The sequence below is a fragment of the Uloborus diversus genome, chromosome 7 (assembly GCF_026930045.1).
Source record: "Uloborus diversus isolate 005 chromosome 7, Udiv.v.3.1, whole genome shotgun sequence".
Classification (NCBI taxonomy): Eukaryota; Metazoa; Arthropoda; class Arachnida; order Araneae; family Uloboridae; genus Uloborus; species Uloborus diversus.
This window is the reverse complement of record NC_072737.1, coordinates 48,108,390-48,133,202: the sequence shown is the minus strand read 5'-3', so window position 1 is coordinate 48,133,202 and position 24,813 is coordinate 48,108,390. Positions and strand designations below refer to the sequence as shown.

General features: G+C 32.5%; 1 protein-coding gene across 2 annotated transcripts in view; it reads left to right on the top strand.

The window, feature by feature from the left end:
- The window catches only part of LOC129225837 (nephrin-like), a 298,382-nt gene extending 273,809 nt beyond the window's left edge, over positions 1 to 24,573 (top strand). For both annotated transcript variants that reach the window (XM_054860356.1, XM_054860357.1), the window contains 6 exons: positions 393 to 518; positions 9,328 to 9,352; positions 14,128 to 14,201; positions 18,044 to 18,156; positions 20,460 to 20,663; positions 22,678 to 24,573. In XM_054860356.1, the coding sequence (XP_054716331.1) occupies positions 393 to 518; positions 9,328 to 9,352; positions 14,128 to 14,201; positions 18,044 to 18,156; positions 20,460 to 20,663; positions 22,678 to 22,716 (581 nt within the window). In that variant the 3' untranslated portion in view covers positions 22,717 to 24,573. The remainder of the gene's footprint in view (positions 1 to 392; positions 519 to 9,327; positions 9,353 to 14,127; positions 14,202 to 18,043; positions 18,157 to 20,459; positions 20,664 to 22,677) is intronic.
- The last annotated feature ends 240 nt before the right edge of the window (positions 24,574 to 24,813 follow it).

Genomic DNA, 24,813 nt, shown 5'->3' with positions numbered 1-24,813 from the left:
CTATAGTTTTACTCAACCAGCAACAATAAATGATGTTGTTGTTACCCCTGTTTCTATACAGGTTGCTATTGTTTTATTCCACTTGCGAAATATTTTTCCTGTTTAATTTCATGTTATAGCACTGTCAACTAACCAAAGGATGTGGAATAAAGTTTTATTTCATTATATAACACAGGATATCCCATCATAAAGAAATTGTCAACATTACAGCGTGTATGAAATACAAACGTTGACGTACAATTTACGAAAAAAACAATTCGTGGTCATCCCAATCGATGTGAAACCCACATTCAGAAAAATAATCTTAGCACTTGTTTTGTAACTGAGGATACTCATTTTTAAAATGCTTTTAACAATGAAACTTATGAGCTATGTTATGTATATTCATGTAGGTGAAGAACCAACGATAGCCATTAGTGCTGTTCTAGCAGTGCTTATGGGACTAGTCGCAGCTTTGGTCCTCCTAGCAATTGTTATAATATTTGTAGTGAAATCAAGGCATTCTTCTGACTCTGAAGGTAAGTAAAATATGTATTAGCATTTAACACAGCAAACCTTACAATAGTTTATCAGTGAAAAAAAAAAACTGAGTAGTAATTGACAGAGCACATTTAAACATATTCTTGGTTGCACAAATAAGTTGTCCTCGCTTCCCCGCTGTCGAAATATGAGGTCTTAAAGTCGGAAAAAAGTCCCGAAGAAAAGTTTTCGAATTCAGCGAGTTTCGATGGGTATTGGAAGGCATCTATCTTTCTTACGATTTGCAGATTTAATATCCTGCCACATGCAGACTGTGCAACCTTGAACTTTAAATTTTTCGCAAAGTCTTTTAACTAGACGTTTTTCTTAAAATTTCAGCAGATTCTAAGGCTCTTTATCTCAAAGGCGAGGGCATGAGGTCAAACATTTTTTACGGCAAATTTGTCTCAATGTGCTTTTTCAAATGCTGCCTATTTATTGATTTTTCAGTTTTATATTGTTCGTGAGGTTTCCTGGTAAGAATTCTACATTAAAGATTATGTTGCAACTGTTTCAAACGCCTTTTCTGCAGCTTTCATGATTAAATAAATTTTAACTTATAAAAAGACACAGCTCTGTATCAGGTGATAATTCAAGCAAACCATACTGATTTCAGAGCAAATTCATAATAAAATTGAGTGAATTTCAGTAAGAAGTTAAAAAATGTAGGGTAAAACTTTCTGAAACTTCTATTCGAGTTGGGCCCTCACAAGTGGTTCAGGTTAAAGTACGCATGTACTCCCCGCCGGTGAAGAAGAATTATGTAAAAGAATTTTCTCCGGCTAAATCAAACAGTTTAGTTGAAACCCCGAAACACGTGTATGCAGTAATTTGCTAATTTTGACAGATAAAACATTGCTAATTTTCTTTTACTTTTCTGCACCAATGTATTTTTTTTTTCACTAAACAAAATGTAAATAAATTACAACACTGGTGTTTCCCTAAGTAAAGGAAACTTTTGTATTAAAAAGCTTCAGAATCGCTTTATTCAGTTTATAAAAAGGAAAGTATAATTTTCTTAAAAAAATCTTACATACTTTAATTCAAAGTGAATTACATGATTATGCGTTCATAGTCTGAAATTGGTGACTTACAAAAAGAGATTACGAATTACAATAGCCACCAAAGCAGTTATCTTAATCCATAAAAGAAATGCAACTTTCGTCAAGTGTGATGGCAGCCATACAATTACGTGCTGAGAAAAGAAATGAACATTGTGTAACTTACTACGATATTAAGTCATCAGAGGTATGTAACATTTACGTTACACAGTAGTCTTTCGTAGATGGCTAACATCCGACTTCTTTCTAGCAAATGAAAATGGGCAGTTTCCTCGCTACTGTCAATAAAACGCAATTTACTACACAAAGAATTTGTCGAAATGGGACCATTAGAGTGAATTATAGAAATGATTGTCATGTAACTTAAAAATCGTTAAAAACTAATTGCAGATGAATCTGCTGCGAACAAAATCGGTTAGTTAAAGGGAAAAAAATGAAGAAATATATTGTTCGGAACATATTGGAAATCGTTGAATTGGGAACCTTACACAGTCTAGTTATGATGACCCCATTCTAATCAACAGGGAAAAAATCAATGGTTTTGACGCATTCTTAAACTAATTGAAGTTTTTAAAAAGTTGTTACGAAGCAGTTAATACAAACGTAAAGAAGAACTTTATTCTGAAAAATACGCTCTTCAAACCTTTCAAGAGTTTTTTTTTTTTTTGGTCACTCCTAGAAAGAAGGATTTTTTTTTTTAATTTTTAAAGTTTGAAGTTAAATTTTTTAACGTATCATTTTGAACAGATTGCAATGCATCAACATGACTCAAAACAACGCCATTAGGTTTACCTAACAACAGCGAAAAAAAAAAAAACAGCAATTCACCCAAGAGCAAAGACATATCCCGCTAAATATTACCAAGACCCCTCTCCATACTCTACTACTGCCAAGTAGAAAAATACTGCTTAAATGTACCTTAAAAAATTCAATGGTGCAGTTTGCGCCCTAAGTTGGCCCCTCCTGGCAAATGTGTCCTAGGTTAGCACCCATGAAACAAGAGAATATCTAGTAAAACCGAGCTCTCTTATTCAAGAATCATAGAAAACCTTTAGAAATGCACGTTTATTCGCAAAAAAAAAAAAAAACAATTTGATACAAATAACGTTTAAAAAAACGAAAAGAAAAAAGTGATTCTCCAGCGTACTTCGAATCAGTTCAAGTCGGTTGCTTTTTTTTAAAACACTCTTAGTTCAGGGCACACACGCCTTTTAGAATTGAAACCCTTGTATTTGTTAACCCTTAAATGACTTTTGATTTTGCTAGAATTTAAAATATACTGTGTAAGAAACTGATATGCAATTATACCTTCGTAATGCTGATACATAAAACAAATAGTTAAACATTTTAGTGTTAATCTAGGGAAAAAAACAGTTTTAATAAAAACAGTGTGCCAACATTGAAATGTTTAAGTGATGCTAAAAAAGTTCAGAATGATCGCAAGTAATGAAAAATTAAAATTTAATCTGATCATAGATATTAGCATCTACATGAACAAAAATTACCAAAACCAATAAACAAAACCAATTAAAATACTTTAACGAATGGGTAGTGATGGCCAAAATCGGGGAAGCTTTTTTTTAAAAAACTTTGCAAGATTATATAAAATTTTGTTTCACAAAATACATTCCTATTTGTGAAAATTTCAACACCATGAAAGAAGCATCATAGTTGAATGAAATTCAATACACAGTTGAACGGTAAAGGTAAAAATAAATGATTACATTTTCAAACCAAACAAACAATAAAAAGAGATAGAAATTAGTATTTTGTGTAGCCACCACGCGTCGCAATAAGAGCTGCTACACGACTCGGCATGGAGTGAAACAAAGCTTGAATATCTGCCTGCGGAAGAGTATTCCATATTGTTTGTATGCGCAACCAAAGTTCGTCTGTCGAAGCAACAGGACGAGGACCACGAGCGAGATGCCACCCAACGAAATCCCACACATGTTCAATCGGTGACATATCCGGGGAAAATGCAGGCCAAAGGAAGAAGCTGTCCCTGCTGCGAAACAAGTTAGGATTTGACAGTCCTGGAGACATGTGTACGGGCATTATCCTTCTGGAATACAGCCCCTGGCAATCCTTGCAGGAAAGGAATAGCTTGGGGCTGTAAAACTTCGTTTATGTATCGGGTACTGTTCAAATTGCCAACAATTCTCAGCAATTGTGATCGTTTATAATATACTATGGCACCCCAGACCATAACTCCGGGTGTTCGTAAACTGTTGCGTTCGATAATGCACTCCGGAATGTGCTGTTCATCGGAATAGCGCCTGACACGAATTGGGCCATCATGGTGCCACAAATTGAAGCGGGATTGGTCAGAAAAGATGACCTGCTGCCAATCAGCACGCCAGCTCCTATGCACATTGTCCCATTGTAGCCGTAGGCGGCGATGGTTTTGCGTGAGAGGAATCCCGTGTAAAGGAATCTTTGCGCGCAGTCCACGCTGCAGCAGACGTCTCCGAATTGATGAAGCACAATGAGACACCTGTAGCTATGGACCACTGTGTTGCCAATTGTCTAGAAGAGGCTGTGCGGTCCGTCGGCACCAGGTGTCTGTCATTGTGAGTTGACGTCACATTTCGGGGTCCACTCCCGGATTTCCGAGCAGTCCGACCCTCTTCCGTCCACTGCTTCCAAACACGCATGATTGTGCTGCTTTTCGCTGCACACGAGTGGCTACTGCACGATAAGACAATCCAGCTTCATGAAGACCGACAATTCTGCCGCGTTCAAACTCCGAAATTTGCTCAAATTTTGCTTTCTTTCGTCAAAGAGGCATAGTAAAGATTCAGTTAACGTTTATACGCATATAACCAACGATAATCATACACGCCTCGCTACAGCCGTTTATTTATATTCAGTTCGATCTGCCGTTCAGAGGGCGCTGCTCAGCATACGCATGCGCTACCGATCTGCAATTCTAATCATTTGCATATTTTGCCCTACTTTACATTTCCTGCAATTTTCAGCTCACTTGCGTAAGTCCTTCGTGGTGTTGCAATTTTCACAAACAAGAGTGTTTGTGAAAACTACTACTAACGCTTTCATATTTTGAAGAGGATAAAACTATGGAACTCGATATAAAATTCAAATGATTGCAATACAAAATCGGATCACGTACTTGAATGAAAAAAAAAATCACAAACAAAGTAGTTATGAAGTTGTTGTAGTGACTGCTTTTCCTGGTCATTAATTGTTCCTGTTCTGGGAACCAGTGAAATGCAAATAATCGCTAGCACAGCTGACGCCATTTTTCAGTTATAAAAAATATTTTTAATTTTTGTAATTTAGTACTAAGATTTCATGAAAATGCAGACACGGCCTTTTTGTGAAACGTAACATTTTCTAAAAGCATACAATATAAAAATATTTCCCAAAGTGTCCACAGTTTTGGCCACCAGTATATAATATATACCACAATCAAAGGGATAGATGAAACAAAACGAAACAAGAAATAAAATTTCATTACTTTGAACATAGTAACAAAAGATAATGTGACTTATAACCACACGATTATTTCTGGCTCCAAGAATAAAAGCTACTTAAGTGCTCAGGAACAACGCAGTTGATGAGGGGAAGAAAAAGAAATACGATCGTACTCAAATAGTTTCTTAAGAATAATGAAGATAAATGACAAAGGTTAAGCTCGGTAGTTCGCTTAACTTTTATTGAAGAGCGCCAGAGTCACACTTTTTTGATCGTTTGAGCAATTTCCATTGCAGATGTAAGATAAAGTCGCATAACTACGTCGGTTTATAAAATGCAAGGTGTTGTGGACGTCTAGTTTATTTTCGTGTGGTGAAATATTACTATTATATTTCGCCACACGATTTAGTAAGCTATTCCGGAAGATTACATGAAGATTTCAAAAACGTTTCATGTTATTAATACTAAATTTAAATTACAAGATACTCTTCATAAACCATGTTTGGTGTATTCCTGCCCAGTATTGGTTTTGAAAGTTATACTTTAATACTAAAAAATACACAAAAATAAAAATAATAAAAAAAACCTTAATTTCTTAAGTCATTTTATATAAAAGATTATTTTGAAATGAGAATTTGAGACACTTGTTTTTAAAAAATAAAGATGATTTCTTATTGGACTGAAACAAAAATTGTCAGACATAAAACTTCCGTTTCCGTTGAAGAGCGCTTTTATCTTTGGAACCGATATAAGAAGCATGTAAACAGAGTTTTCATCTTCTAATGTGTTCAAATTCTGTTTGATTCCTCTGAAATTTCGGCTGCGTTTTCGTGGCTCCAGACTTTAAATCAACGTATTAGTTTTTAAGTATCAAAGTGGAAAAAGCGGGGTTTTTAAATCGTTGATGTTCTTTCAAATTTAGTTTTTTCCTCTTATAAATTATAAATAGAAAAATCTATAATTATCCTTCACCAAGAGGAAAAAATAAACTCTTAGTTTCAGCAAGAACATTGTATACCAAAAGGTATATACAGGTAGTTACCAAATAATAGAAACAATTGGAATTTTTTTTAGGAATCGCTATTCTGTCGTAAATGTTCTGCTTATAAAGGTGCTCTTCTAACTCTAATCACTCACAGTGGGGAATCCAGATGGTGATTGAGTTCTGTGGTCACTTTTGCTGCTGTTAATGGCTTTTTAGACAGTCGCTTCTTTGACTGAGCTTTTCTTTCTGTCCACTATTTTGCTTTGCAGAGCTTGTCTTACCGCGCAGTGCGTATGCTGTCATGACTTTAGATACTGTACCTCTAGAAACGCCAAAAAGTCGAGATAATTCAGTTACACTTGCTCCAGCTTGACGCGTTCCAACAATTTGGCCTCTTTAAAAATTTGAGAGGTTTGACATTTCACTCGCTTGAAAAAAATCCAATACTTCCAGAACTTCCGTTAAACCACCATATATTACCAGAATATAAACATTACTATTAATAAAAGAATCAGATATCTAGTTTTATTCTTTATTACTTTCGAAACGCATTCAAAAATGCCCCTTTTATTCACAGGTGTTTCCATTATTTTGATAACTACCTGTATATTATTAGATTAAGTCGGTATTTGCCAGTTTTCATTTAATCAGAATTCTAAAAAACCATTGCGCGACATTTTCTGAATGTCACAACTGAGAAACCTCCGTAAAACTTGCAAAAGAAAAGAAAGGAGCGGAATCAAAATGTCACTTGCTGCATTGCGTACGTTACACTGTAATAAGCAAAAGATAAGTTCTTAACACGTAAGTTAAACATTTATTCATCTTGTACTTTGTAGAGGTAGAAATTACGTGATTGTTCCTAAGACTACATCATTTTGAAGCAGTTCTAAACTAATTCTAGTAAATTATGAAAATATTAAAAAAAAAAAAAAAAAGAAAACCTTCTTGGAAAACTTTTATTTGCACAACTAAAAAAAGTTAGCATATTTTATTACTGACGTAAGAATAGGAAAATAAGGTACCTAATTATTGGATTTAAGAAAGTTAATGAGTTATGACAACTATTTTGTTTTCGAAATAAAAGAAAGAAGAAAGAAAAAAATAAAAAAAATAAACATATTTTAGTTGAATCTTTAAGGTCAAAATACAACGTTAAAATAATCAAATGGGAAAGTAATTACAAGGTCATGAATTTAACATTGTGATTTATATTTAAACTGGAAGATTAGTTTAAGCATTGCAGTGGGAATTGGTTTTGTCTGCTTTTAATCAAATTTCTACTGTTTAAAATTATATTTTCTTGCTTTAAGATCAAAGGTAAGATTTTTTACCCTTTTCTTGTACATATACCATTGTATATTTATTAGAATGGATTTATTTTAGAAAACAGTCGGGTTAACTCAATTTTTATGTAAACAAATCAGATAATATCTCGATTATAATTTCAGTATAAGCAGAACTACAATAACACATTATGAAAAGATAATTCTAACATTGTAGGAAAGATAGCCATTTTTTACTGGTCGGAAATGAATAAAAATTGTAATTATTTACCGCTATAAAAATGGTTCATTAACTTGCAAATTAGCAAAGCATGTACTGCAAAAACATCGTTTTTTATCGTAAATAACGAATTAGTATTTCGTATCAACAACAAATAAAAGAAAGTAAAGAGACGAATGACGCAGTCAGCGAATAATGGCATCATAAATCCACGAGCAAGATCAATATTAGAATCGGTTTGTTTCTGGTTAAAAGACGAAGTGTATCAAGCAAAAGTAAATGAACTACATAAACCCTCTTTCTTGTAATAGCATTTTAAGACTATGAAGAGAAATGGCACATCGTACATTTCTAAAATCGTACATTCCTTCGGATGTACTACATACCTTTGTGAATTTGACCATAATAATGTATGGTAAAACACAGCATATGCTGCCATTTCAGACAAAGTGTTCGTGTTAAGGAAAAAACAATAAAAAACATGATAAATAGTTCGATAAAATAGTTTCGTAATAAAACATAAATCATGTTTTAGTTTGATTTTCTGAGAGTACCTTAGTGTAGTTAGTCCCCAAGTAACTGTTCAGACTACTTTCCCTTAAAAGTAAACAAAACGAATAAAATATAAAGACAGTAATGCATCGTAAAAATATATTTTAATGTATATATATATTTCTTTTAATGCGTTCGTGGAAGTTAAAGCATAGATACAGCCTGAAACATAGTAAGCATATTGGCTTGAAACAAATCTTTAGTTTTTAATGGAAAATATTTTTCGAATGATTTTTTTTTTTTTGAAAAACGAATGCAAAGGAGTAAAAAAGAAATATTAGCTTCTGCGGGAGAAATTCAAATCTCTTGCCTAAAGCTCCAATAACTCTAAAAAAGTATAATTGAACATTGAAAAATCGGAAAAATCTCAGACATTCCTAGTATATTTTAATATTTTCGTTGACGTAAAATACTACATTCGCAGTATTATTGTAAAGGTATTACAGTTTGAATTGAGTCCATTGATTCTTCCCCCTTTGAGATAACACCCCAAGAAGGAAAAAACACTACAATTTTCAGAGATATGCTTTTGCAAAACTTAATGAAAGTGAAGTATTTGCATTTTTAAAATTTACTTAATACGGTAAAAATCTTAAGTTTTTCAGTATCAAAATGCATTTTTTAAACAGAGATTGAAAGTGCAACTGTTGCAACACAACAGAATAAAAAATTTTAATGTGTCTGTTTAAAAGACAGTCAAAAAAAGCAGTCATCATTACTTTTTAAAAAATGTATTTCCTTATTGAACAAAATTTCTCCAAACCGAACTTCATATAACTGTATGAAGACTTAAAAAAATCTTTGAGATCGGATATTTAAATTGTACGTATATGTAAAAACTTGCATAGTATTGTTGCCTTCATTTTTTTGTTACCAATACTTTCAATAGCATTACTTTAAAACATTACCTTTAGGTTATTTGCCATTAAAATTTTTAGAATCGTTGGATTTTTTTTTCAAATCTGAATGATAGTGACCAGGATTTCAGAAAGTGTGCTGTAATTTCCCTTTATTAACATTAAGGATTTCGACATCACACGGCTTTCTTATTTCTCTTTTTTTATCGTTGAACTTTCTCCTCTCCAATATTTTGCATACGTTTCCCTCATCCAACGGTTGTTTTATTATGGTTTACATTGCCATCATAAGAACAGTATTAATGATTTAACTGTATATTGTTGCATCCTACCTTTAATTGAAGTGTTTAGTGTCACTGAATTTCCTTTCATGCAACTAATCCTTTTTACTATTCTGTCTTTTTAATAGCTGAACAAGGAGACAACAATGAGAAGTACGTATATTTATCCTTTTACAATGATTACATTTACAAAATATGTTTTCCTAATGTGAATCGTGTGCACGTGTGTAATCTGCAACATTTCGATCTTTCACGACCCCATTAGTCCTAGATGAATACTTCCAATTTAAAAAATGGTCAAAAATTGATGCAGTGTCTAAACATCAAAAGTTTGAAGTGAAAAAGGACAGAAGTGAAAAAAATACAAAATCTAAGTTTTTACATCTTTTTCGAGCCCCTTACATTGCATTGAAGAAATCACAAGCATGAAACAAAATAGAGCTCAAAAAGTTTGACATTAGTACGACCAATATTCCCCGAAATATGAAACGAAGCTTTTTGTGACACTAGCAGTCAATTACGCCAATGGGAGTGGGGGGGGGGGGGGGGTAGCTATTAACAAGGTTTTAAAGTTATAAGCGTGCATCGAGTGATACTTTTTTATCGTTCCGCGCTTTTGTAGAGTGTTGGTATCATTAAAACATTTGCATTTATTTTTCAATAGTCAAAAACACTTTTACGCAAAACAGAGTATTTTTCTAAAAGGATGATAGGATCCAATCGTGTGTTTTACAAGGTTCAACGTGAATATTTCCTTAATTTTCGGTCGCAAATATTTTGTGTTGGGATTATTTTTCAGCGGAGATTATTTACAAAAACAAAACGTACACCTTAACTATATATCTCATTCTGACCACATTTTTGCGCTGGAATATGCATCTTGGGCTGAAAATTGCGAAAGTACTATAGTTTTTTGGAGACATGCTGTATATACAGGTGGAGAGGAGAAAACTATGTGTAATTACTAAAGTGAAATAGCTGAAGTAAAATTAAGTAATAAAGCAAATAAAATGCTGAATTTCTTTTATTGCTTTCTTAAAGTGCTTTCTTGTATTTAATTTATATTTGTAATATCGATGATAAACATAAATTAAAAACTAATTTGCTAATTAAAACTAATTTGTAATTGCAGTCCCAATCATATTTATCACTCGAAGAACTTTTAAGCGATTGTGACTATTGTTATTAAGATCTTTTTTAAAATACATATGACAAAATACAGAATATACACATGCTCTTATAACTGAAACTTATTGAGGATGCAACGAACACACAAAGAAACAAACATTAAGTACAAACCATACATATTAGGGTGGGTCGATTTTGACTTTTTTTTGAAATCGAAAACGCCTGTGGTGGGAAAAGTTGTGTATCTGCATAAAATGCTCGCATAAGAATTTTTTAGAAATAAAAATATATTTAGATCCTCCGCCAACCCCTTAAAGTTTGGCCAAATATACAAAAATTGACATTTTTAAATTTTTTAAAAAAAATCTTATGTATAATATCTTTAATCGCCCGTGGTGGGAAAAGTTGTGTATTGACATCTAATGTTCATTAAAAAAAAATTTTGTAATTAAAATATATTTATACCTTCTGCCAGGTCCCTGAAGTTTCGCTAAATGCGTAAAAATTGACTTTTTTTAAAACTTATTTTTCATTTATATATATATTTTAATCACCTGTGGTGTAAATAGTAAATAGTAAGACCCTTTGTTTATGAACAAAATAATTATCATATCATATTACATATACCACCCCAGCCGGGAATCTGAAATTGCACGTTTTGCCTTTTTTCTTTGCTCATATCTGCTTAGTTTTAACTGTCAAAGAGACAGATGGTGTGATTCCTCTGAATGTTTATTTTTCTTCTTCTCTGTGATATAATGAAACTATTTAAATCACCCTCCCCCAGTCTGACAAATCGGCCTGTTCTTGGCACTTAATCAAGCATATATGAACAGAATAGAAATCGTAACGAAAAACTCAGAGCAAAAGAATTGGTACAGCGAATGAAGTGTTATCAAGCATATTAGACTATTTAAAAACAACCCAAGTATCTACTGTGGATTTAATTGCAGTAGGATCAGATGGAACAGCAGTCAATACTGATGTGAAAGGTGGTGTAATAAGACTATTTGAACTGCATTTAAAAAGGCCGTTGCAGTGGCTCATATGTCAATTGCACGCCAACCTTTGCGCTATCTGTTACGGCATCTTGATGGAAACACTACAAGTCCTTTTACATATAATGGTCCTATAGGGAAGCTTCTTGGCACATGTAAGCAGCTACCAAAAAACCTCTACAAAAATCGCTTTTGATTTGTCAACAGTTGATACAGACGGACTTGGCACTGACCAAAAATTCTTGTATCAAATATGTAAAGCAATATGTTCAGGAAATTGTTCAACATCACTGTCCACCAAATCACCAGGAAAGCTATCTCATACTAAGTGGCTTACAACAGCAAACAGAGTACTTCGTTTGTATGTTGGTAGAAAAGAATCATCGCTGGAAATAGGGACTATTGTAGACTACATTATAAAAGTGTATGCAAAAGTTTGATTTTTGATCAAAACTTTCATTCACAGCCGGTGCACAGCATCTTCGGGAAGTTATCCACTACTCAAGATATCTTAGTGATGATCTGAAATTAGTAGTTGACCCTGTCAGACAAAGAAATGTTTTTGTTTTTTGGTTATCCAGAAAACCTGCTGTTAGCCATGATCAAAACGGCACGCGATCCTCAGTAAGGAAATTAGGCTACAGAAAAATCCTGAAGGCCCGAACTCTTACTAATGAAACTGTTCGTGATTTTGTCATTACACCTCTAAATTTTCAAGCAAAAGACTATACAGAATTGATAAATTGGCAAAATTGTGTCCTTATAGACTCTCCACTCACCAAACATATACCCAATGCGGAACTTGAGAAAGTAGCTGAAACGGGTGACGTTATTGAAAGTGAGTTGTGGAATTTACCATGTCATACACAAGCGGTAGAAAGAGCAGTTAGGTTGGTGACAGAAGCATCTTTATCCGTTTGTGGAGCAACACGCCATGATGACTTTATACGTACAACATTGACTTCCCGAAAATTAATGTCAAAATTTGAGAACAAAGCAATGTATAAGGTGTAAAACTTCTTTTTTACAAAAAACTCCGAGGTGAATTCTTAGTCATTTTCCCCTAATACTTCGGGAAAATGAGCGAAGAGCTGCCGTAAAACTGCGACGACGGACTTCTGGTACTTTAATCTTTTATGCCTATGTTTGAATCCTAAAGAATTCTATAGTGTCATTATATAAAAATTAAGTATAAAAAATGCTTAAATTAAAAAAATATATATATTAATTTGAATTTTTGGCATCTTAAATTCAAATTATGTTTTTCGCAATCACGAGCGTGTGTGTGTATGTATGCGCGTGTGTGTTTGTGTAGACGCATGTGTGTGGGTGCGTGAGTGTATGTATGCATGTGTGTGCGTGTTGTGTATGCAGTGCTTACTGTGCGTGTAGGCGTTCGTGTGTGTGTGAATGTAGGCATGTGTGTTTGTGTCTGTGTGTATGTGTGTAGGAGTGTGTGTATGCGTAGGTGTGTGTATGTGTGTAGGTGTTTGAGTTTGTAGGTGTGTGTATGTATGCGTGTGTGTGTAGGATATGGACGCAACTTGGATATGGTTTTCGCAAGAGGAGTAGCATCGTGAGGCCGGTCGACGCGACGGTGGTGTTGGCAGAGGGTGCTGGTGGGAAAATAAAATGATAGGAATTCAAAACAGTCAAATAAGAACAATAAGCAATCGTGATTGCTCAAAAAAAAAGTGTTGGATAAAATTTTTGCTTTAAAACGTCAAGATTTTAAAAATTATGAAAATATTCCAAATTTCACACGTTGAGCGGAGCTTGAATATTATTATTATTACTTATGAGTGAAGAATCTTACTCGGCAATCATTTTCACTACAGGTGATTAAAAAAATCAAACATGAGAAAGTGAAAAAATAACAAATAAATGTCAATTTTTCCATATTTGATGAAATTTCAAGGTACTGGTGAGGGATCTAAATATATTTTGATTTCCAAAACAATTTTTATGCGAGCATTTAATGCCAATACACAACTTTTCCCACCACAGGCGTTTTCGATTTCAAAAAAAAAGTCAAAATCGACCCACCCTAATATATATGTTTTTGCTAATTATATTCAAAAGACACCTTCTATACTCCTACGATATTTCGTTTCCTAATTTTTCAATTAAACGTAGCTCAAATTAAATAAATTAAAAATATACGTTTAATGAACGCTATATTTTTAAACGATGCTTAGACATTATTTTAATTTTTGAACTGAGCAAATTGACCAGAAGACATTTTAATAATGCGTTCGTCCACATTTTTTACACATTGTTTTAATAAAAGATTTTCTCGGTTTATATTCACGTAGAAAAGTAGGAAAAATGAAAAATGTTTAAGTTCAAACCTGTATTGTTTAAGGCTTGTACATTTAATCTAATTTTCTTTTAAATTAATTATGCAATATAATTTAACAGAGTATTTAATATGTTAAATACGAGCACAATAATTTTTATTAAGGAGAGATAGCACCTGCTATAAGTATAATGCAGAAATATTTGTGAAATAAAAATATTTTAATTTTATGAGTTACCCAAACATTTTGCTTCAAGAGTAACTAGTAATAAAGATTTAATAATATTTTCATGAAATGCCTTGTGTACGCAATCGTTTTTAATTTTCATTACTAAAAGTCATTAATTTGCGTTTCAGGCTTAAGACCAAATTACCTGATATGTTTGAAGCGTTGAAATTGTGATCTATTTTCAAAGATTTATGATTTATTTTACACCTTCGTTATAATTTATGATGTTGCCGTTTATTTCGTAAAATTTAATATGTGCATGCATTCCTTTCAGAATACAAACACCAAAATTGAAACATTTTGAAGATGACAGTCCTGACGTCATACCATCAAAGCCTTTCTGTACAGGTAATTTTGCAGCCAGACTGATACCTTTGTGTGTAACTAAAAGTAATACTATTTCATGAATAATAAACTGAAAATGTTGCTTTCTTATTGCAATAATTTACTCCCCTTTCTTCTGCATAAAAAACGACAGAAAGAAGAAAAAAGCAATAACTGCAACAGCTACGTTTTTCTATGTTTATAATTTTTTATGACTCTATGTGGCGTCGATTGATCCAATAATCAAAACAGGTTCATTGCATGTTGAAATAACTCGAGCATCGTTTTGAGCTAGTATGAATGATAGCTCAATTTATTTGCAAGGGAGTGTCATTGTTTTATGCATGAAGTTATGCCCGCTCATAAGAATATCGGTTAAAATAATATCTTGCTTAACGTAATACATTTTCTACATTTTCAATGCACTAAAACGTGGATGTCCATTATTTTATTCCCATTTAATAAAATACCTTGCTTGATAGAATACTTTTTCGTGAAAAATTGGCTATTCCATATATTATCCCTTTATTCCCTACATTTTATATCAAGACCTCTAATCTATATATATTTGAATTGAAGGAACTATTATGTGTTATAATATGTATTATCACCACAAAAAAAAAAAAAAAAAAGATTTGTGAGCGTGTGATCGAACAGTCACGCCTGCTACAAGGATAAATCATTATGTCTAAAGCAGATTTTTGTTTAGAAAGTTTACTCTTTATATAACTCAGAAAATATTTGATAATAAAAATAATAAAAAGAAATGTGTCACAAATTTCATCAGACTTTTCAAATTCTAGAACCGAAAAAAAAAAACATTTTTGCACTTAATATATGATATGAAACTTAGAAATGAAATGAAGAAATAATAGTAATGTATTTTATGACCTAAGAACGTCAAAATTTTGAGCAAAGACACGAAAAAGCTCATTAATTTCAATTACAGGGAAAAAGATCAAATCTTTGCGTTAGTACAGCGGTTACGAAACACTTCAGATTCGTGGAACCTTTTGCAGAATTAGAGTATTTTCACGACACCCTAATCTACCTCTATTATTTGTAAACATTAAAAACATGGAAAATTCACAACACTCTTCACTGTGGTTACCCACTGGGTACCGGGGAACTCACTTTAGGAGCTCGTGAAGATGTCAAATGAAGAAGCGTGAGGTTCAAAACTCAATTAACTTATGTTTGACCATGGTTCCACTTGCAATCCGAATATCCAAATTCTAAAAAATCTGCTTGTTGTACTAAATTTACCCCCCCCCCCCCCATTTTGAAAACTGAGTGAAGAATATTCCCTGTTCAAGAATACTCAACCAATCTTAGGAGGTTTGATGATCAAATTTTATCACATTTACTATCTCCTAAGGCAAAAATATGACTTGCTCTAAATAAAATTGGTGAACATTTTCATGTTTCTTCTTAAAATTTTGAAATTTGAAGTCCATACATCTCTAATAAGCTGTTATTTGACTTTAAAAAATATATCTTTAAGGTCCAGTTAAGGTAAGTTTTGGCAGTTACTACATATTCCTCCCACTTTTTCAAAGATTGTGGGAGATGGAGCGAGGGGTTTTATGTTTTAGTACGGATATCTGGGAATAGGGATCTGCAGTTGCAATGAAATATGATCCTCTTACATTTATAATCTAAACACTAAACCAATGAAAATTATTACATCGAAAATCTAAAGCATAAGCTTCTTGTACTGAAGTACTTCAGCTTGCTGGGAATACTTAACTGACCATTTGCGGTTTGAACAACAAATTTCACCACAGGAGCATCTCCTAAAACAAAACTCTGGCATTTTTATTGCAACATGAAATTCGTGAATATTTTAGGTTGTTAGATTAAAGATTGTACATTTTTGTTGCATACCTCTCACAGACGATATTATTTGATTTGATAAAAAAAAAATGAATCTATAATGTCGATATGTATAAGCCACTTTTGGTAGGTATTCATTTCGCTCGGAAAAAAAGTGCATCATGAGTAACCTTGTTCGATAACATAAATAAATAAATTTAAATTTATTTTAAAATGCAACCTCAGAAAAAAAATCATGCAAGAAAATATTACATTGAAAAATAGTTTAAATGCAGTATTTTATTTCCGTAATTGTATGTATCATATTTAAAAATAAACTACAACTAACACACATGGAAATATGCATACAAAAACAGCTTAAGTAGAATATTTTCTTATAATATTATGCGTCACCTTTTTGAGAAAAGTTAAAATGCAACCTACGGCATAAAACAGAAACAAATGTATACCTTTTCCATCCTTACCTTTGAAATAAATTCTCACGTACCTGCTTTAAACTCCGTATACTTTCCAACACAAATAAGAAAAAAAATATTGATTGGAACTTTTACTTCCAGATGTCGATATGTGTGAAACAGCTTGTGCAACAGTCAACATTATGTCCTATATAATAAACGATAAAATTTTACTGACTCACAAAACCCGAGCACAAGCGACTGTTATTCGATAAAATAACGTCTGCCGTTTATACACCTCTGGCATAAAAATCCCGCGCGTTTGGAAAGCATATTTATGACCGACGAGCGGGCCACAAGTAAGTATTTTTACCGTAAAATTCTATGCGAGGCTTTGCCAGGAGAATAAAATTTCTTTTTTTTTGCTTATAGGATTGGATTTAGTAGTAATGTGAAGTATTTAGACTACTTTTGTTTAGTTCCAATTCCAAGGAGTTCCTTCTCTAGGCATTAAATTCCCATTATCCTTTTGAAAGGTTATTTTTTAAACGTAGCTCCTAAATAGTTTAATACGTAAAAATCTGTACTAAATTTTCTTTTAATTAAAATTAAGCATTATTTATGTATAATAATACTACTATTGTTGCTACTATTAGTATATATATTATTGATATTGCTACAGTGGTGAAATTCTTCCATTTCGCTAAAGCATATTAGAATTCTTAGAAGAGAAATTTTTGCAAGATTGTTTATGACACTGATCAATTCATTTGAATATTCACGTAAATGTTTGCTCTTTATTTATGGAGTTTTACACTGCGGTATATATTTTGAATGAAAGAGGGTCTCTGTATCATAAAACAAAATGTCAAGTATATAAAAACTTTTGTTGTAGTTAAAAAATGATGGATTGAAGTGTTGGAGGTGTGGTACAGCAACACGCACTTTAAACGGTCTGAACCTGACCAAACGGTCACACTCGCAACATGTAAAAACAATTGTTTTTTTTTTTTACGTACGTTTTTTTTAGAATATTGATATTATTGTACAAAAGGGTTCCTTATAATCCAATATAAAAAAATTAAAAGCCTAAGTTTAAAACTCCTGGAATGGCGTTGTGACATGTACGTAAACATATCACATCCATCCTTTTCTGTAAATGGATTGGGCAGTATCGGCAATCCAAAATGGCCAATTGTAACCATACAATTTAACATCTTTATTAATGTAACATAGCATGGTTGACTGATGATTATTCTCTTCTACTAACTCTCCAAAATGTTCATTTTTTAAAGAAGAATATTTTTTTTTACGAAGTTAGAAAATATAGTAAATCGAAAATTATTACAGTTGAGAGGGAAAAGGAAATAGCAATTTTTTTAGACAACGTTTGATTATTCACCTGTTCTCCATTAGTTCTTAGTGTATATAGTATTTTCTACGGGTTTTTGAAACCTATCTACTTCTTTCCCCCTGATTGCTACTGAGCAACGATAACGCAATTGTAAACGAAAACAGTTGACTTTTAAAGGTTCAATCCGATATGTGAAAAATAAGTAAAAGTTAGTATATAGATATTTTCTTGTGGCTATATAATCCTTAATATGTACATTTTGTGTCAACTCTTTCTTTTAGATTATTCAAGCTTGGCTCCAAACTCGACAAATGATATAATATATGAAAATGTTCAAGAAAAGGAACACACGTATGCAAATATGATAAATAGAGTACATTTTGTTCCTAGTGAGGTAAGAATTTGTTCAATAATCATATGGAATGATTATTGAACAAACTTTCATTTATTATATTCGTAGTGGTGGTTTTGCGGTCAATTATGACTTCAAATCATGCGTGCCACTACAATTTACTTAGAGTTCATCGTTTAAATTAAAAAAAATGTATTCATTTAATGGTCGAACTTTTTAAGTTATCCTGTAGCTTCGATGCACAAGTAAATCGTTACAATTTTTGTCAATTTAATTGTAACATACATAGAAGTTATAAAAGTTATCATAAAAAAATTTTTGATTGAATGATTTTATGATTCAAACATGGAATTCATTCAGTCTTATCGCTCTTTTGATATTTTTTATCTTTATCCAATGGATGTCAGTAGCAGACAATATCAAGACAAAAATACGGCTAAAGGATTTATTGCACAAGCAATTAGAAATTTAAATTAGTCTGGGAATATAGTTTAGAAACAAGCTTTTTCAAATTCCATTCAGTTAAATTCCATTCAATTCATTTTATTTCACCAGGATGATATTTTTCACAAAAATGCATTTCACAGATTTAAAAAAAAAAAAGAAATTACAAACAGAAGTATATTTTACCCTGTCTACTTGAAAATCCTTGAAGCATTAAACTATAAAACTTCCATATTTATCATTGTGTTTTTAATAAACATCTTTTTCAAATCATCATACCATATTTACCCCATGGATGTCAATAGCAGAAAATATCAGGAAAAAAGTACGGATAACAAAATTTTTGCACAAGCAACTAGAAATCTCAGTTATTTTGGGAATAATGTAGAAATAAGTTATTTCAAATAAAGCATTAAACTATAAAACTTCCAATTTCATCATCTTGTTTTACATAACATCTTCCCTTTTTTAAAATCTTCTTACCATATAATAAATTGAAAAAAAAGACAATCCAACCAGTATATTAGAATGCAAAGTAAACTGGAGAAAAATAGAATACATTAGAGAAGTTATTTAAAACAATCTGTAGCTCCATTTCGTAAAATTTTAAATATGCTTGAATATCTTAAAGTTACCATGTAAACGATTCAACTTACATTTGCATACAAATAAGTCCTATATAGGAATCCCACGAAATAGATTTTAGCTCGTACACTTCTATTGTTTTCTTTTTTTCGAAATACAGATCAATCATAGCAAAAAAAAAAAAAAATGACACAGTGAGGGACACAGTTTGCAAAGGGATTTTAGTTGACATTTTTAAGCTTTGAGAAAAGCGCGTTTTAAGATACGGTTCTAGGTTGGATTTCATTAATTTTTGTTTTCTAAATCATGCTATACAGCAGCACCTATTAGGACTACTAGTACTATATCTTGCCACAAGACAGAGGAGAGATTCACCTGCTTTGTACTGGTTATCTCCAAATTTTTAATTTTGCAACTTACATCCCTTTGCTTCTCACTGCCACATATTGAAAGTGTTAAAAATGCATTAGCATCAACAACTTTCGAAAAACAAAATTTACTAGTTAGAACTCATTTTTACATCTGCCACTCCTTACTTCTTTAGATCTACAAGACTAACTATTTTTTAGATCTACCCCCATTTAATGAATTTTAGATCTACACTACTTAAGCGTGTAAAGGGGTGATTTTACCAGTCTTGAAAAAAGTCTCCACTCCTTCCCTGTGCTTTTTTGGTGTAACTTATTTTCATCTGTTGCAATTAATCAGTTTGTACGATTTGCTCGCGTTGTGTTATCCGTTTGCGATAACGAGTAATCTGTTTTTAGCTTTAACATGAATTTTGTACTTACACTGTAATCGTGTCGGCTATATTTAAATGTATGTAATGTTCTTGATATTTTTAAGCTATTGCACACACTATCACGGTGTTACCTAGTTTGCGGTTTATCCGCAATTTCACTTATCTGCGGTTACTGTGCCACACTATTCCGCGGATAGAATAATTTTTTACTGAGCTATTCGCAGTTTTCAATCAACATTTCAGTTAAACATTTCACAAAAAAAAAATACACCTAACATGTATAATACAGAAATATGCATTATTTGATAATGTTCAAAAATAAATTTGTGAACCACTTCATTAATTAAGGGCATTTTATCATTCAACAGCCCAACAGAAAAAAAAACTAATAGTTTTAGTAGGAACATTGATTAAATCAAAGTTATTACATCTTGTTTGAAATGATATTTCATTTGAAATTAATTACGCAATTTTGTCACGCACTTTTTTAAATAAATTTATTTTCATTCAAAACATGTACTATGTCTTTTTCTTTTTTTTGGAGAAATGCTGAATAACTCTTGCTTTGTTATAGCCCTATGACGATATAACATACGCAGAGCTAGCATTACCCGACAGCCAACAGCCATATGCAAGGCACAGGCTTGATCCCCCAACGGAATACGCAGACATCGACTTCCAAAACAGTCGGGGTACGTTTGCTACGACGACAGTGCTAGGAAACGAAGAAGACAGTGTCCGTAGCCCACTCGTCATATCCAACAAACCCATCAGAGTGGTGAGCTTTGATTAATAACTTGATTTGTTTTCATATCATATTTTTGAGCACTCTGCCATTTTAAGATCTCTGGCCCGGCTTGGGGAATTCTCTGCAATCGACATCAATCTGTACTCCGGCAACATCAAGGAGCTGGCCTACTGTGTTTTGCAGACATATGGATTTAAATGGTTCTTCCCATGGACTTGACGCACCACCACGACCACCATTTATTTTCATTAATACATTGAGAATTGTTTTGTGACTGGACAACATTTTACTGACGTACTAACAAATACAATATGACCATAAAAGTAAAAAGAAGTACTCTGCGAATTTCCCCATTTTTTGAACTCGTTTTTACATATTTTATTCACTAACAGTAGTCCCATTCCTGGAACACTTTGAAGTACACATTTTTGGAACAGTTTTCCGAACACATTCTGAGAACATTTTTCAGAACACTTATTTGGTTTTTCACAACTTCTTAATACTTTTGGAAAGGCGTTTCAGAACATTTCTGAACATCAACACATGTCCGGTTTTTCAAACACTTTGTTGCACAATTATTCAAACATTTTTTACAGCACTTGCTGAACACTGCTTTGAATATATCAGTAGTTTTTGATGTGAAACTTACAGCAATCTCGCAGGACAGAGCCACTTGCAATGAATGATCTTAGACCGATGGCGCATATGCTGTGTTATGGCATTTGCAACATCAACCGACAACAGTTCATGGCACCAAAAGTTATATCCAAAAATTCTATTACATGTTTGCTTGTTACTTTCTTCTATATCTAATATATAGAAGAAAGTATTGGATTCGTGCAAATTTTCGAATTTTGACGGATTCGAACGTTTTGAGGTGTGCTGAGTCCATTTCGACCATTTTTGGAAAATGTCTGTCTGTCTGTATGTGTGTGTGTATGTGTGTATGTGTGTGTGTGTGTGTGTGTATGTGTGTCACGTCTGTGTGTGACCAGTTTTTTGTGGCCGCTCTACAGCAAAAACTACCGCATGAAATCGAACGAAATTTAGTACACGTATGTGCCCCTATGTGAACTTGTGCCCATTAGTTTTTGGCGCGAATTCCTCCAAGGGGGGTGGAGCAATGGGACGTTTTTCGAGTTACGCGTGCTTGCTATTCCTCAGGAAGTAACTGGCGGAATCAAACAAAATTTGGTCCATATGTTGGTATTAACAGGAACAGGTGCTGATTCAATTTTGGTGTCAATAACTCAAACGGGGGTTGAGCTATAGAACGTTTTTTGTCGTCAATTGTGACTGCTGTATCTCAAGAAATAATGAACGGAATGAAAGAAAAATTTATCGGCAAGTAGCCCTTAGTGGGTATAAGAACTGATTTTATTTTTGTGTCAACAGCTAAAAAGGGGGTAGCGCAATCACCCGTTCTTTTTTTCCATTTTGAGTGCCCTATCTCAAGAAGTAATGCTACGTTCTGGTTGAAATTTGGAATATATGTGAATCCATATGTAAACAGGCTTTGGTTCTATTTTGACGCCGATCGCTCCAAGAGGTGTTGATTTTTTTTTTTTTTTTTTTTGCGAATAAAAATATTTTTATTAATGCAACAATAAGAAAGATAAATCGTAATAGAGTGTCGTCTGCGTATTTCTCGTGATTTTAATTGTATGGAAATGATAGGAAATATTATCTCAATGATTTAAAATTTTGAACTGTTGCCATCTTATGTTTGTTAACAAATAAAATATTTGTAATTCATTCAAGCAAGGCTTTTAAAATAACTTTCAATTTTCGCTCTTTGCTTTGCTTTTGCAATAATTCAGACATTGGGATAGTCGTCAAGTTTTTGCATGTGTCATTTTGTTTTTGTTGGGAATATTGCTTCCTCGTCAAGCATGGGGAGGGATCAGAAAAAAAAAAAAGAAAAATATAGAAGAAAGTTTCGTGATGGCCACAACATACTAGTTTTTTTACTGAAGTTGCTTGTTTTTAACTTCTTATAATTGTTTATTGTTTTTTACTGACTTACATTCGTTTGTCTTTCTAGATACCAGAAGAATGTCAGCCGAGCTTAGGAGCAGTCTGACAAAGACCATATTTCTAAAAAACTGCCTTCAATCTGCCTACTTTTCATAAAACACTACAAATTTAAGGCATGCAAAGAACTCTCGGAGCAATTTGCAATCCGAAAATTGCTTTCATATTTGTGGGACAAGAATAATCCTCATGATTGAAATTTACATATGTGCCTCTTCTACAGACTTTTGAGGTGTTGATGATTACAGCATTACAACTGCACGGACCATTTTACGAAGTCCTTGCACAAGTATATCTAAATCAACATCCGTGACCTGTGTTTGTTTTTCCGAAGTAAAAAGGAGATGCCCTTCCATTGGTAGAAAATATATGTCAGATTCAGAGTTTGCGAAATCAAAATCATTTGGGTTACGTTCGAATAGAGCAACCGTTTGACCGAGGTTAACCGTCGATTGGTTAACCTGCGTTTAACCAGGCGCGTTCTAATAGAGCTAACGGTTAATGAAAACATCTTACGGGCACTCACCGCGTCTGCATGAAACCAATTAACCGATGCAACCCCAGGACTCAATCACATTAGGGCCGCTATGGTTTTTGATTGCAGTAAGTTAACACAATTAAAATAAGTTAAAGTTGGGAAATAGATTGCTTGATGTCGTATAATATTTTGTGATTATACCAAAAGTAAACTACTTTAACATTAAAAAAAAAGTATAATCTCATACGCTTCAGTAGCTCGGATAATCGGATAACTCCTTCCAGTTTATTACTTTTACATCGAGTTAGCCCAGTTGACATCAATCTTTGCAATCTGACTTTATTTGAGACCATAGTAAGGGGAATTTCCTCTTTATTCCATGTATTTATTGCATCGGCCATTTCCTTCATACATTTTAAAGGGACAGGCTCTGTGCTGGCACGAGTGAGAAAAGTGGGAAAAAGTTATTTTACAAATCTCATCACGTATCATTTATTTTCAATAAATCATAAATAAGTGATGTATAGAAAACGAACCTTGTTACCTAATTTTACAGCAATTTTAGTAATAAAAAAAACATGATGATTGTCACAGTTTTGCATCATTGAAAATTTTCTAACTGTCATTGATACATCTTTTCTACACATAACCATTTAAGTTCTGTTTTTTTTGAAAAACTATTCATTTCAGCAATACGTCTTTCACATATACTTGCCTGTGAATGCAATTTTTTCAAACATAGTGTATAATTTCAATGTAAAACGTTCAATTTACTAACAAATTTAGCAAAAGTACAAACATATGTTTTTCAAAAAAAAAATCTGTTTTTTTAATTTTTTTTAAAAGTACATACAGTTAAAACATAAGACCACTAAAAACATTATATTACATGATAAACCTTTAGTTGTATTTAAAAGTGTAAGCTTATAACAATTTCGTAAACATGTCAACTAATTTAAAAGTTATTTCAGATACATTACAGTTTTTTCGGAAAGTGCAGTTTTTATCGGTATTCAACGTTTCTTTATTCTTCATTATTTTATAAAGTTAAAAATTGCGTCACTTTTCAGTTACGTCAATTTTATTATCATAAACTTTATTTTCGTATATACTGTGCAATACGCTTTTTTGTGTATATTTCGAATGTTGACTAATTCAACATCAGTTTTAAAACGTAACTAAAAAAAAGAGGGATGGAATGAAGATTCAAAAAATAAGCTTTTTAGAAGTGTGAAGGATAAAAATATCAGTTAAAAAACACATAATGTGTACATGCTTAAAGACATGTTTTTCAAGATTACAAAAAAAAAAAAAAAAAAAAAAAAAAACACATTTTTTGACAGAAAACATCAAATTTCACATTTACAAATAAATCTTTTTTTTTTGTTTTATTACTTCACCTGGATTTAAAAAAGATATCCCACTAAATGTGTTCTTCTACGACAATAATTTATATCCAATTACGTCTTTCTATTAACTGTCTTAATAAACATTAAATATTACAAAAACAAAATGTATATTTTATTGAAACTTTGACATTATTCATGAGATTATTAGGAGTATATACATCTATTGAATCCGTTGATTAAGTACACTACAGCAATCAAATTTATAATAGTGGAGGGTACTACACTAAATTGGCATATTCATCAGATCGAATGCTCTTAA